The sequence below is a fragment of the Prenolepis imparis genome, unplaced genomic scaffold (assembly GCF_030444845.1).
Source record: "Prenolepis imparis isolate NDT839.2.m4 unplaced genomic scaffold, iyPreImpa1.0 SCAF_9, whole genome shotgun sequence".
In the NCBI taxonomy this organism is placed as follows: domain Eukaryota; kingdom Metazoa; phylum Arthropoda; class Insecta; order Hymenoptera; family Formicidae; genus Prenolepis; species Prenolepis imparis.
This window is the reverse complement of record NW_028141167.1, coordinates 560,262-574,815: the sequence shown is the minus strand read 5'-3', so window position 1 is coordinate 574,815 and position 14,554 is coordinate 560,262. Positions and strand designations below refer to the sequence as shown.

Genomic DNA, 14,554 nt, shown 5'->3' with positions numbered 1-14,554 from the left:
ATATTTTGTAAAAATATCTGCAAATCTCATAAAACTCATCAAGTATAAGAAAAAGAATGAAATATTTCCATTCTTAATATCACAGACTGTATAGTTTCGTTCCTAACATAGAAACAGAAAAATTATTTTATCCTGTTTAAGATTGTTCTATTGTAATTTGCAATGTATGGTATTAAACACAGTACTAATTCATTATTAATAGTATCAATTGGCAAAGAGATGATTTTACATGAAAAGATGAGTCGAAGATAACGAAAGCTTTTTGTCAGGTTTTTTTTTTATAGAAAAATAAACTTTTTGAACAATCGAGTTATACTAGGTCAAGATTTCATTTTTTCTTCATTCAACCTCCCATTTGTAAACATCAGAAATCATGTTTTCTCCTTCTATTATTTATTCATTTAATATTTAATATCTTAATTTATACCAAATATCTTAAACAAAATATCAACTTTTTACACAATAGAATAGCTATTCTGAAAACGTTCTTTTAATCATTAAAAGAAATTGATAATTTTAACACGATGGAGCTTATAATTGAAAAGTAAAAAGCTTTTCAAACGAGCCATATAAATGTTGGATTGGCTATGGTATTATATATATATATATATAACTTGACAACTCGTATCAAGTTACTAAAATGTTTGATTTTTATTTAAAGGATTTATTCAAGTTAATAGTTTATTTCCAGGAATGATAAAGTTTTAAAAGCAAGAACAATGGCAGCATTTGAAAAAAATCAAAAATTTACAATACACTTACGAGAGATCATGATATTTGTACAGCATAGTTTTTAACGCAATAACAATAGATTACAGCTGCTACATTAATAAATATAAAATGTACATTAAATATTTTTTGGCCTCGCATACAAACTTATATTATCTTATAATGTTATTTGTAAATGAGCAAGCAAGATACGATTGTCATTTTCATTCTCGAATAGGTTTTAAACATGCCGGTTTTTTTTCTCTTCAAAAAACGAAGAACGCTTTCTATCAAGAAATTTTATTATGCATCTTTTACTGATTGTTCCATTATCATTTTTTTCATGTATAACCATCCTTTGCTCCCTTTTACCATCAATAACAGATCACTCTGTGTAACGCTATGGAAACTTGCAGAGTTTTACATAATAAAGAAATATATAAATTTAATATATATCATTTTTTCTCTCTTAAATTTAAAATGTTCCAGTTAAGAGATCTTTAGGCGCTTCTTTGGTATCCCAATTCTTAAGCTCGTCTAGGATTTTTATCAGCAACGGATTGCCTCCTAATCGATCAATCTCAGCTCTCGTTTTCGCATCCAACTCTTCAAGTATATCTTTTGTGTACTTGAAAGAGCCAAATTTCTCCAATAATTTAATACAATGACGTTTCACTTCGATATCTTTCGTTCGTTGTCTCAAAATATCTTTATCAGGCATTATTAAGGAAACCTAAATAAAGTTCGTAAATTATAAAATTTTTGAAAATTGTGCGTGTGTGATGTAGGATCGTTTACGTTTCTTTTTCTACTAAATCAAGCATATTAATTAACAAAAATATTTTTTTTTAAATAAAAAAAATAATATACTAAAGGATACTTATTATTTGTCTATCGCCAGGATTGGTTGTAATCGCATGAATAATTGGAAAGCTGAATTTTCCTTCAGTCAAGTCCTCGCAGTAACTTTTATTTTCGGTATACTATAACAAAAAATTAATTTAATTCTTTCAGTTCATTCAAGTATATATAATATTGTAGATATATCATTACTTACTTCACTGAGGCACAAATTGCAATAATCATCGCGTATTTGAAAATACAGGCCCAAAATGGCTACTAATGACGATAAGTCTTCTTCATAAGTTGAGAACAATTTCATTAATCTTACTGCCATATTAAAGAGACCACCAGTCTCTGCAAAAGTAGTTGATATTTTAATTCTTTTTTATATATATTGATCTCTTAATGGTAAATTTATTTATATATATGTATAATATATATTTATATATACATATCAGGGATTCGGACCGAAAATTAGGGTTCGGTTTCGATTACGGTTCAATAAAATATTTAATAACTGTTCCGGTTCCAGTTTCGGTTTCGGTTTGGTTGATAAATAAAAGGAAACCGAAACCGTTTAAATTACGATTTTTTCGGTTACGGTTCCAGTTTAAAAAATTTTTACTTTTCGTTTTTCTAATTAAATTAATTTCTAAATTATATTACTTAAATTTTCGGTTTACGGGTCTTTTCGATATTTTTTTCTATTTTTGCGCAAATGACGGAAATGTCATGATAACTGCCTCCTTGAAGTGCAGTACAATAAAAAATAAATTATTTAAATGTTCTGAAATACATGTATTATCGCAATAATGATAGCTGTGAGGATAGTATGTTTTCAATGCGGTTTACCGTTTCGGTTCTACTAAAAAATTATGGAACGGTTATCGGTTTTAGTTCCGGTTCGGTCCGGGTCCCTGATACATATATATAAAAGTATTAACATTTACTTCTTATTGTCATAGTTCTGTAATCTGCCTCACTTGGACAAACGAAATTGTCCCGCCAATAAATTTCCATTCCTTGACCTCTATGAAGTTCCAACAATTGTTCCATGTACACTTTCGTCGCCTAAAAGGAAAACCCAATTAGAGCAATAATGTAATGCAATTTACATTTTATCTAACAAGCAAATGTAGAGCTAATCTTTTACAATTTTAATGAGGTTTAGTGTTGTAATTCAAATAACAAAATATTTATTTTTAAGGATACATAAACATGTATTTTTATTTATTTTAATATTTTAAATTTTAAAGTAAGGTTACATATGAATATTACAATATTAGAATATCAGATCATTAGAATATCAATCGGTCACAAGAATAATTCAAGCTAAAATGCAAGTGCATTTGCGTGTAATAAAATTACATATTTTTATATTTTTATATATTAAAAAAATTTGTAGGGGGGATATATTTCTATTTAAATTAATAACTTACTCAACAAATAATATGCTTTTTTTTCAGTCATATAAATCCTCACAAAAACTTTCACTTTCAATATAACAAAAGATTAACCCTAAATTTCTTTTCAGTTTATTTAAGAATGTGTAATGTCGTAGATACAATTAAAGGATTAAATTTAAATTTTGCATTTTTTGAAAATGTTATTACAAGCATTTATAAAAGAGTATAAGATCTCTTTTTTTATAAGTATAGTGTGACTAAAATATTGCTTATTTTTTCTTTTTTTCTTCTAAATATATTGAATACTTACTGCGGGATGTTGCAAATTAACAATTCTTTCCAAAACAATGAACATTATATAATTTGCAGCATTTAGTGAGCTAGCAATTCCATAAACAGAATGAGCAACAGGAATACCTCTTCGCAAAATGGAATTATCTTGAATATCATCAGTCCTGTAAGAAAAAAATTAAATTAAATTATGAGTCGTTCTCTCCAAGAACAACTTAAGTCGACTAAAGTTATTATAAAAAAAATTGAATTAAAGATTCAACTGTGTGATTCGAGTTATTAATCATTATGTTATTCAGCTTTTATATTTTTTAATATATACGTTTCTATTTTGCTGAGTAGCGAATGACTCATATATGAATATCAGAATATTAGAATATCAGTTGGTTATGCAAAGATAATGCAAATTGCATGTAATAGCAAATTACATGCAAATGGATTTGTGGTTCTTATAATTTTAGGAAATTATGCTGACGACATATAAATGATCTAAGCATATATATATATATATATATATATATATATATATATATATATATAAAAGGAGAATTAGAAAAGTGTGCAAATGGAAAATGTACAAAACATATAAAATCATAAAAGTCATATTGATCCAGCAAACTTACACAAGGCTTGCATTGTGGAGCATAATTATTATTTCCTCGATTGCTTTTAATCTGTCGGGCGATATTTTTAGCCAGTAGTTGAAAGCCTGGGCTAATTTCGCCCTTATCTGCTTTCCAGGAACTTGCAGAATGTATGTGATCGGTTCCAACAGTTTCTATGAGAAATCACATGATTATTTTTTTAAATGTCATCTTTAAAATTGTTTAATGTCATCAAAATCTATCTACTCATCGTAGATAATGATAGGCGAGTATTTTAATTCATCGATTGATCAATCGATTGAGTCAAGTAATTGACCACAAGAGTGTAATTCTACCTTATTTATGAATATTTTTGCATTTTTATGCTTTTCTTTACCAGTTGTTGATCAAAAGTCGCATAAGCGACGAGGTTATAATCGATTAACAACAAAAAAAAGAAAAAAAAGTGGCCGCGTTCAGCAGAAAAAGCTGCTTTTTCTGCTGAACGCGGCCAGTAATAACAGACTAACCTCATCTTCCTTTCTATCACCGTTCAAAGAGTAGTAAAACGGGTCGTTATTCTCTGTATTTGCCATGTTTCCGATTCCTACCAAGCAGCGATACTTGTCTCTCTTGAAATTGTAAGGTTCAAAAAGAATAACGATTTTTCGTATACAATATTTCAAATAACTAAACGTGAAAGATAAATACGCAACACAACATACAGATAAATATGAGCAGATATACCTGAAATACTGAATATCAGCTGATCAGCTGACAGACTGACACTAGCGCTCCGGCACATGAAAGGCGCGAATATATACCATCGGTATAATTAGGGAGGGAGTGTAATCTACAATCAGGCAGATATGTACCTTAAAGTATCTGAGATACGTATTTAGTTAGATATGTATCTTATTTAAATACAGTATTTAAATACCGAATAATCAAGTATCTTGAATTTTATAATTAATTATTTAATCTAAATGTATCTGGTATTTAAATGTATTTATGTAATTATACATTATTATCCCACGTGTGCAAAAGGCGTTTATAAAATTTAATACTAGTCTATGTCCTACGCTCCTGTGGAGAGACTGTTTTCTTTTACGGGATTTATACATTCGTCTACTCGTGATCTTCTATCTGACAAAATGTTTGAAACATTGGTATTTTTAAAAGGCAAAATAAGAATTACCAAAGTTATAGTTTGTAGTGATGATAAATAAATAGAGTATACTGTATTGAAAACCTATACTTAAATTACTATAATATATGCTATTATATATAATATATAAATTATATAATATATGCTATTATATGTCTAATATTATTTTAATTATTATTATTTTATGAAGTTTAAAGTTAAAATAAATAAACTTATCTTTCAAAGTGCTGATTTTACTTTTGATTCTATTTTTATACAATTCTACTTTCAATATATAAATCAGAAAATTTAAAGAATAATTGTATTTAAAAGTATTTATAAATGTATTTAAATACAATTAGTATTTAAATATATGTCAAAACCAAAGTATTTAAATAGTATTCAAATATATATCAAAAAGTATCTTGTATCTTTTGTATTTAAATATTTTGTTTTGAAGTATCTGCCCAACCCTGTCTACAATGTAAGTCTTTTCTACGAATTTCAATGAGGAAGAAATGCTAAAGTTCGGCGGTATCATTGTTTATATCGTGTATAATGTAAGTGGCTTGATTCTTATTCATTTTATTTATTATATTCGTTTTTTATCTGTGTGAGACTACTTCTAATAGAATTTGATGACTTTGCATATATACGTCTCAGGGTGAAATTCCCATTGACTGATATTTTCCGCGTAACGCGTATCGCGTAACCAATCAGAACATTCAATTCCGCGTAAAGGAAACGCGGAACGGCTCTGATTGGTTACGCGGAAAATATCAGTCCATGGGTTTTCACCCTCACGCTCATCAATAAGGCTGCGTTCGGAAACGTCACCCGAGTACATTCCCTCTCTTTCTATATCATTTATTCTCTCTCAGGGCCACTTCGACCAATTCTGATTATCTTTAATCGACGATTAAACTCTATATCTTTGTCTCTTTTCAGATACGTTCTTAAAAAGAGACAGAGATTAGTTTAATCGTCGATTAAAGTTAATCAGAGTTGGTCGAAGTGGCCCTCAGTGATATAGAATATCTGCGTGAGAAAAAGCTCATCAATGATTTTTTGAAAGGCTATGATTACATATAGGATTGGAGTCACGTGTCACCGTTAATTATTTAAAATTTAAATACATAAATTGATATTGAAAAAATAGTAACAATATGGCGTAGCCAATCAAATCTGTCATTTTGTTCATTCATTATATATATGTATCGCATGTATGAATAAACATTGATGACACTTTATTACCATTCAGTTCTATACATATATGTATTAGAATAAAAGCTTTCAAAGAGGGAATTGGGAAATATCGAATTTTTAAAAAAGGATAATTTTGATAGTGTTTTAATTTTTCTACGGTATTCTCTCTTCAATAATTTTCTTGCTTCATGACATAGCGGCGCGCGTAGGCGCATGCGCGTCGAGGCGACAAACTCGCTCTCGCTCTCGCTGCCTGGAACCAGGGACTCGATTCTTGAATTCATTCGCAAGAGAAACGTATACGCAAATTCGGCTCTTACAGAAAAGTTGCAAGTTGATTGACTATCGCATGGCTTTTAGCCAATCAACTTGCAACTTTTCTGTAAGAGCCGAATTTGAGCATACGTTTCTCTTGCGAATGAATTCAAGAATCGAACCCCTGTGTGTGAGACGGGCCGTGTTTTCTCGCGCATGCGCGGCGGACATAGCATCAGTGAGGTATATGTACAGATAAAAAGATGTACCATGATCACATAATTCTGCAAAATTTTTTGTAATATAAGGAAAAATTTATATTACAAAAAATTTACATTATGTATGCTGTATTATTAATTATATATTACAAATTTTTCCTTATATTACAAAAAATTTTGCAGAATTATGTAATCATGGTACATCTTTTTATCTGTACATGAACCTCACTGATGCTATGTCCGCCGCGCATGCGCGAGAAAACCCGGCCCGTCTCACAACACTGCCTGGAACGTCTGGAACTGACTGGAGCGCGGGGTCGAGTTCGGCAACCTCGGCGGTGGTCGGCACGTTTTCGGGCAGTTCCGCAAGGCGCGTCGTCGGGCCAACGGTAACGTGGTGCGTGGTACTCCGCGACGTCGTCGTCGGTTGACGTCATCCTCGTTGTCGGCTCCGAATCTCCGAATTATAATATGCGCGCCGGTGGAAGAAGTCGCTTCGTCGTAAGCGCGGAGTGCGCGATCGTGTGAAGTGTGTAGAAGAAGAAGAGACGCGAGACGAGGGAAGATACAACGTCGCATCGCGAGAAGGTCAACCTCTATCGAGCGCCTCGTGAGAGGCGACGTCGCGGCCGATGACACGTCTAATATAATCTACGAAAGGGGGAAGAGTGACATCGTCTCGTACCATATCACGTACAATACATACGTACATATATATGTTGCGTCTACCAGTAGACCTTTCTATCGACCTCTCTTCTCGAGCACGCCCTTGAGCATTCAACGCCGGTTCCCCACGGGAACCCCTTCTCTACTCATCCCGTTACGTTATGCCTGCCTGTTGTTTGTTTTGTCTAGCATTTATCTATTACGCTATATATACTACTATGTCTATATCTGTGATCTCTCTTGAACTTTTTGGCTCTTTAAAGATTCCGAGAGTCTAAAAATATACATACATTTATATATATATATATATAATATGTATATTTATCTACAGGTGCTTTCTACGTCAACGATTTTGTTAACAAAAAACTTTCTTTGTGCGGACAATGGTTGCGAAAAAAATGGTCGCGGAAATCTCAACTGATTATCTTCAGACGAGAATCATCTCAAAGATGGACGGAGATCCCCCGACTGTCATTGTTTCGCAAGATTCTGGATTCCCAAGTTATTTTTCTGCGTTACGACAGCGAATGACGATGACTGGTCTATCTGCCGAGGCGCTCATACAAATTTCGTGTTTATTGGATGACGTTTTTTATTCTGCGTATCAAAATCTATTTAGACGGTTCGTAAAAGTTGACCGACACATTGCTGCTGATCTAACTCCGAAATGTTAACGCGAGTCAAATGTCAAATGACGTCTCTCGACGATGTTTACTTGGAAGTATTGGAACTTGTATCAATGATTCGACGAAGACCTCTTCTTGGGTTCAAAAGGACGCAGCAAGCGCTTCTCCACGAAATGATTATATACTTCATTGTTATATACATTCGCTGTTGCAGATTCCATTGTACAAATATCAAATTATTCTCATGTAGATATCAAGTTCAATTTTAAATTTGTCGTAAAAACATGTTCGCCAAAGAAATCATTTATCAGATTTTTTAAATTACTTATAATTAATGATTATTTATTGATGTTATTTATAACATTTATTGAGATTATTTATAATAATAGGGATATCAATTAATTATTATTTTAATTAGTATCACATTGAAAAAAATTTGTGCCCCGTGCTCAACAAATCAGTTTCGGTGAAAAATTAATTTTCATTAAAACCACACTCGCGCTTAGCTCTTTCTAGCCCGGTTAAATTTGTATCTCTTAGGCCCATTTCTACCAACATCGGTTAACTTTAAAACCTCCGGTTAAACTATCTTTATTTCTTTTTAAAAACGTAGCTGAAAAAAGACAAAGATATAGTTTTAACCGTAGGTTAAAGTTAATCGACGTTGGTAGAAACAGGCCATATTAAGCTTCATTAATTTCCTAGTAGTTGAGATGTTCGCGCAATTATTAACGCAATGGCACATTCTTCCGCAAACATGCCTGTACGTTCCACTTTACTTTCCTCTTACGTTTCGCCTTCCTCGGCAACCCTGTCTGTGTTGTTAATTGACGCCAGATTGCCCATCGACTGCTTGTTCGAAACGCCGATAGAATTTTACGTCGAGAGATGGAACAAATGATTTTCCGGCTTGTCATTTTTCGAGAGAGGCTAATCATTACTGTTATCCTAATTAACACTCGTAGAAAACACTCGTGGATTTCTTCGGTCATCGAAAGTGAATGTAATCAAGCCACCTTGACGGCGTCTGGAAGTTCTTGTCTCTAAACGAATCCGTTCTCCGGTGCAAACCGCAGATCCGATCGAGAATGCAAGACAGATTGCAAACCGGAAGACTTCAATCGGTTTGTGCTACGTCGCGTCGGATTAACGAGAGTTTCATAGTCGATTGCCTCGCGCTCGGAAACCTCATGGAGCGGAGAATGTCGGTCACGTTGATATTTTTGGAACGTTTTGCTGATACGTCGGAAAAAGGCTGATGCATCGCATTTACGACTTTTCGTCGTTATATATTTACGATCGCAAATGTTTCATCGCATTCCATTTAATTGATCCAATCAAATACTCGTAATAGCATAAACTTCCTCGCGATGATCGTCGAACAATAGCTATTGTAGCGATGATTATGAATGTTAATCTCCTTTCACGCGATTAAATAGGCGAAAAAAAGCAATGCGGTGCACTCCTGTAAACGCGAAAGATATACAGGGCCTTATTGCATTTACAAATTAATTATTTATAATTTATCGGCCAGTTCCTCTTCGCCTTTTCTAATCGGAAATGAATTGACAGGTATCCGGGATCTCAGCAATGTCAAAGAAGACCGGCTGTAAGATGCTGGTCCATCAAGTGTCGGCCGTCCTGCCGGACGACAGGCCAATAACTGCCATTAGCGTTGTCGAAGACGTAGACAAGTGTCCGCCCAACTTCACAGTGGTACGACGTGTTATAATACATACTTATCTCTGATGTATACGCGCAATCTGTCGTCGCTGTGATAATAATTAGAGATACGGTTGCGTTTCGTTAAGGTGTCGAGAACGTACGACCAGGACACCGACGCTGATTTATGGAGAGAAAGCGGACTGTTCATCAAGAAGAAGGGTAGATACATTTGCTTCTCGAAAACCGAGGGTCCCCCCGGTTGCGTGGTCGAAGATATCGTGGTGATTAACGAACGGGACACTCCGCCGGAAGGATACAACATGATTTCGTATACCGTGGATTCGAGTAAGTCTCTCTTTCTCTCTCTCTCTCTCTCTCTCTCTCTCTAGGGTGTTACTGTATTTAACTAATATGATATGTAAAATTTGTAAGCCCTTTGAAAAACTAAATTGCAGGGCAGAAGGCCTGGCGGAAGAAACAGGTGTGCTATAAAATTAGGAATAAGAACTCATGCGCGAAAGCGGTCACAGATATTATAATATGCAGTAGGATAATTCACAAAGACTCCAAATTAGCTCCTATTGGATTTTCCGCTGCCGGGTATGTTGCTTTTAATATTGAGCCAATTCAGCTCGATTCTTTGCACTTTTTTAATACATATTATAATTGATTTTATGTTTAATTTACGTTTTCAAACAATTTAATTATCTGTATATTTATCAAATAATAATTTGCAACAAAAAAAATTAATAGTCTATGTCTATAACAATATTTTCCAAGTATAGATGTGTAAAAAAGATATAAATATAGAATATTTATATATCAGAAAATAGAGTGTAAAGAAAGAGAGCCTATATCTTCTCATGCAATGTCTTGTGAGATCGCAATATATTTTAAGATATCTTTCTCTTTTCAGTGTTATAAATGGTGTTCGCGTGTGCTATAAAACAGTAGATATCATAAATGCGAATTCGGACTCGCAATCATACGTTAATATAGAGTGAGTTACTTTTTTTTTGCATTAAATTTATATCGCGCTCTCTCAATTTCATCTTATATTGTTATATGTATTTTGCCTTTAGCTTACTACAAAGCCCTTCCCCGAATCCTTCGAACGGATCTCCTCACAGACCAGCCCCCGAGAGGCCTCCGAAACCAAAGTTCTCGCCAAAACCACCGGTTAACGGGATCTATCCGCAAATCGGTAGCGCAGCTAATAAGGACAATGACGAGTCCGGCGATCGAGATTACGAAGTACTGAGTCTTAATGCGAGAATCAGACCCACGAGGCCGGCGCCTCAACCGCCCACGTCCGCCCTGCCCGCTCCTGTCGGTTCGACGCCCGTTTACGGCACACTTCCGGGCTCGTCCGATCTCGATGGAGTTCCGTTCGCGCTTAATCCTCGTCTTATCACTAATCATCCTGATTCTGCGAATGTAAGTACGATAATTATTCGGAAAATATAGTTATCGATTAACGTTACAACTTACTCTTTCTCTGATATAATATTAATATTTCTTCCGAATGTTTCGATACAGAACAAACTTCCTGTTATCAAAGTGTGGACACAAAGAGATTTGGACAGAGAGGTACGTTGTACTAAATTTTTTTCTAGCGATTATTTTTGGTGATAAATATAACTGACCGTTCTCTGTCCGCAGTTCTTCTACGACTTCCGTGCGGAGAGGGAGACTTGAAGAACGCGACGTTTGTGCCAAAAACAACTCTGCGAGTTTTCGTAAGCGAGTCCTTCCTGCCGTTATATTCGTACACGTTTGTATCCGATATAAGTAACATTAACCAAACAAGCGTAAATGGAGTGCCTGAACGAATAATTTATATACTAACGCGCGCGAGAATCGAAACCGCACGACGCTTACAAAAAAAAATTGGGGATTGTGTACTGCTCTTAAGAAGGATTAACATAAAAACTTACTCGATGTACGCGTTTCTTCTTCTTCTCACACGCCCCATATTTAGATTTTGATACCGGTTGATAGCGTTGTCATATTTTTATAGACTTGCGTTATATCTTTCAGATAGATAGTAGAGATTATATATGTAAAAAATATATGTACACACACGCGCAAATTTGTATTATAATTAGAGATCTTTTGCGTATCTCACAAATATCGCATAACTTGAACGCTTGTAAACTATTGTGCGCACGAACAAATGCATAACTTTATTGATAGTGGCAGCGCGTTCTCGTCGCGTATTCAGCGCTGAATCCTAAATAAAATCCTAAAGCCAATTAATTTAATTTTCTCCTGTTTCATCTTCTTTGATGCGATATATGTATACTATTTTTATACGGAGATTCGAATATTTATCCTGCAATTTTTCATTAAATTGCTTTGCCCCTCCCGTCCTCTTTTTATATTGTAATATAATGTATATTACAATATTTTTTTGTTTACATACTCACATTTATATCTATATCTATTCCATCTAAAAGCATATATATATATACATATATATATGATTGTGTTGAAGAAAAAATCATGTCTTCGAAATGTCGAAACGCGACGTTAGATCTTATTCTTCCAATTGAGACCTCTCATTGTTCTATTCCTTGATATTAAATTCGTATCTTACGGTAAGATTCCTCTCGATTATCACACGAATGTACGCGAACGTAATTTAATTGTAAGATAGAGAGACCTGTGTATGTTAAACAATAGTTTTAATAAAAGATGATGTGGATGAGAAGTGAAGCACCAAACATATCGCATTCATTAAATGAAAATCGTGTAAAGTAATGAAAAATATAATAGTTCGAGATAACAATTTTTATAAATAAAAGTATCGTACCAAAAAATATCGAGACAAGTCATATTTTTTCACAGATTACAAAGACTTATAAATAATTTCACAGCAGAAACAGTTAAATCAACGTATTATAAACATCTTACGAGAAAGAATCAAATAAGTTAATAACTTCAAGTGCGACTTCAAGATCTATAAAGGATTCGCGTGTATATATTTTTATAGATAGTATATTAAAAATCGTATAATAATTTATGACATTACGCACGATATTAGTAAGGCAGGAAACGAGATTGTATGTGCTTTTCTAATCCTGCTTGATAGATTTATTAGGATTTTCTGTTCCTCGATCACGATACTGTATTCCGCTTTGCGTTTCAAAAACGAGAAATATTCGCCGCGTACGAAAATAGCGACTAAAAATATTTAATTAAGCGTTAGCGAATCGGAGGATCAGAATCTTCTGTACTTTGACTTTATCGGTGAATTGTCGGCCGACACGGCGGGACGAAAGATATTTTTGCCCGGTAGGACACTGGCCAGTCGTCAGACAAACGGCCCTGTCCAGTGTCTGACGTGCGTCGTCGAGGTATTGCCGACCGTCGTTTGCACCCCGTGCCTCTCCAGCACTGCCGTAGCCTTAATTCTGCTCTTGTATTTTACATCCTTCGGTTTCAGCATGCTCTTGTGATTGCTCAGCAGTCTCGAAGGCGTGAGGATCGACTTGTTGCTGAGACCAGTTGCCTCGAGAAAGTGATCGTATCCGCTGGTTCCGCCAGTTTCGCTGTTGCTGTTGCTGCTGCCATTACCGATGACAGGAACATTGTTGTTGTCTTTGGCGATACCGTTTTGATCGGCGTTGTTGAGCCCGTTATAACCCAATCTCTCGGATCCATCGCCCTCGGGTCGATCGGGATCGTCCGACAGGTCGCATTCATCCAGATTGAACTCCTCAAAGTTTTGCCGAATGTCAAAATCCTGGACACACGACGAAAAAAAAAATTGTTTTAGAAATTAGATATTTTTCTCCCGAAACATCTTAATATAAATCTCGTCCGCGAGAGATCTTACCTGATCGAGTTCACCGTGGCGCTCCTTTGGGCGATTTCTCTCTTTCGTCTGTTCTTCAGGATCGCCGATTTTGAATTCTTCGAAATGCCGAACGATGTTTGTGACTCTGGCAGCGTTCTTCGACTGATCCCGCTCTTTCTGCCTCACTTGAAAGGACGAGCGCACATGATTGAATCTATTCTTCCAGAATCCACCGCCTTCGTGATCTTTCATCTCCCTCGTCGAACTCCTGGCCGAACTCTTTGTCTCCTCCAGGTTCAAATTCTTCGCCGCCTTTGACGATACTAATCCCAAAATGCCTCTTTTCGTAGGATCCCCCGTCGAGTCTTGCTGTCTCTTTTCATCGATTAGGAATGACGGACTCGGGATCTTCTTCAAGATTAGCGTATTATTGCGAAACTGTGGCTTCGGCGGCAGTGCCGGTGGCGTCCTAGGCGGCGTCGGCGACATTGTTACTTCCGGCAGCGATTCGATGTCTTCGTAATCCAAGTTCTTGGCAATAGTTAGTCCTCGTGCGGACATTTGCAGACAGGTCTTTTCCTCGATCCTTTCCATTTTTAAGGGAGGATTATTCACTTGAGATTTTATCGAGACCTTTCTCGTCTCTTCGACATCGACCTTGGGCTCGATGATGACCAGCGGAATCGCCTTGGAATCGTCTTTGGAATCGTCATCCGACTCTTTTTGAACGATTCTCATACCAAACTCATCCTCGGACGCGCTCGTCTCGTTTTCCACTGGCTCTTCCTCTCTTGGAGAATCTTTACTGTCCGCGGCGGATTCTTCAGAGTTTCTCCTCTCCATCTCCGAACCCACCGATTCGATATCGGACAATCTAGCCGGTTGAAAATGTACGATCCTGCCACGATGCTTGAACCGGCGCGGAACCGACAGCACCGAGTTCTCCTCTTCCTCCATGTCCTGCAGCAAAATCTGATTCACACATTCTAACACGGAGTTGTGGTTACTGTTTGGCCGGTAGGTGCTATGCCTGAACACGTCGTCATTCAGCCGGTCTTCGTCAGGATCGCTATACCAATTACCGCTAGTGTCCTCCACCAACAGCTCGGGTGTCTCGATTTTTACCTCGCTGCTAAA

General features: G+C 35.6%; 3 protein-coding genes across 16 annotated transcripts in view; 1 reads left to right on the top strand and 2 right to left on the bottom strand.

The window, feature by feature from the left end:
• Positions 1-992: 992 nt before the first annotated feature.
• On the bottom strand, positions 993-4,648 carry Qm (geranylgeranyl pyrophosphate synthase quemao). Of its 4 annotated transcripts, none has more exons than XM_083045469.1 (8): positions 4,580-4,648; positions 4,363-4,464; positions 3,872-4,026; positions 3,268-3,412; positions 2,502-2,622; positions 1,766-1,905; positions 1,593-1,691; positions 993-1,441 (listed from the first exon to the last, which is right to left on the bottom strand). In XM_083045469.1, exons 2-8 carry the CDS (start codon positions 4,426-4,428, stop codon positions 1,184-1,186), a joined length of 984 nt encoding a protein of 327 aa, XP_082901595.1. In that variant the 5' UTR covers positions 4,429-4,464; positions 4,580-4,648; the 3' UTR covers positions 993-1,183. The 4 variants fall into 4 exon arrangements, with proteins under 4 accessions (XP_082901595.1, XP_082901596.1, XP_082901597.1 ...); XM_083045470.1 differs by having other exon boundaries at positions 4,558-4,620; XM_083045471.1 differs by having other exon boundaries at positions 993-1,416; positions 1,589-1,691; positions 4,363-4,627.
• A 2,282-nt stretch (positions 4,649-6,930) lies between these two features.
• Positions 6,931-12,027, top strand: Mvb12 (multivesicular body subunit 12-like Mvb12). Of its 4 annotated transcripts, none has more exons than XM_083045698.1 (8): positions 6,931-7,246; positions 9,523-9,666; positions 9,762-9,960; positions 10,071-10,215; positions 10,532-10,615; positions 10,698-11,052; positions 11,155-11,205; positions 11,278-12,027. In XM_083045698.1, the coding sequence occupies exons 2-8, from the start codon at positions 9,541-9,543 to the stop codon at positions 11,311-11,313; spliced, it is 996 nt and encodes a 331-aa protein (XP_082901824.1). In that variant the 5' UTR covers positions 6,931-7,246; positions 9,523-9,540; the 3' UTR covers positions 11,314-12,027. The 4 variants fall into 4 exon arrangements, with proteins under 4 accessions (XP_082901824.1, XP_082901822.1, XP_082901821.1 ...); XM_083045696.1 differs by having other exon boundaries at positions 6,931-7,364; XM_083045695.1 differs by having other exon boundaries at positions 6,931-7,477.
• A 391-nt stretch (positions 12,028-12,418) lies between these two features.
• The window catches only part of LOC145940476 (uncharacterized), a 38,219-nt gene continuing 36,083 nt past the window's right edge, over positions 12,419-14,554 (bottom strand). For 6 of the 8 annotated variants that reach the window (XM_083045680.1, XM_083045672.1, XM_083045679.1 and 3 more), the window contains 2 exons: positions 13,457-14,549; positions 12,419-13,363 (listed from right to left, as the gene is read on the bottom strand). In XM_083045680.1, the coding sequence (XP_082901806.1) occupies positions 12,932-13,363; positions 13,457-14,549 (1,525 nt within the window). In that variant the 3' untranslated portion in view covers positions 12,419-12,931. The remainder of the gene's footprint in view (positions 13,364-13,456; positions 14,550-14,554) is intronic. The other 2 variants (XM_083045673.1, XM_083045675.1) reach the window with 1 other exon arrangement.

Excerpts from the sequence above, each read along its gene's own strand:
- Qm (XM_083045469.1), bottom strand. The coding sequence starts at position 4,428 with ATGGCAAATACAGAGAATAACGACCCGTTTTACTACTCTTTGAACGGT. Across the intron at positions 3,413-3,871 it reads CTCCACAATGCAAGCCTTGT|GACTGATGATATTCAAGATA; the intron begins GTAAGTTTGCTG and ends TTTTTCTTACAG. Across the intron at positions 1,906-2,501 it reads CAGAACTATGACAATAAGAA|AGACTGGTGGTCTCTTTAAT; the intron begins GTAAATGTTAAT and ends CTACTTTTGCAG.
- Mvb12 (XM_083045698.1), top strand. The coding sequence starts at position 9,541 with ATGTCAAAGAAGACCGGCTGTAAGATGCTGGTCCATCAAGTGTCGGCC. Across the intron at positions 9,961-10,070 it reads TTCGTATACCGTGGATTCGA|GGCAGAAGGCCTGGCGGAAG; the intron begins GTAAGTCTCTCT and ends ACTAAATTGCAG. Across the intron at positions 10,616-10,697 it reads CAATCATACGTTAATATAGA|CTTACTACAAAGCCCTTCCC; the intron begins GTGAGTTACTTT and ends TTTTGCCTTTAG.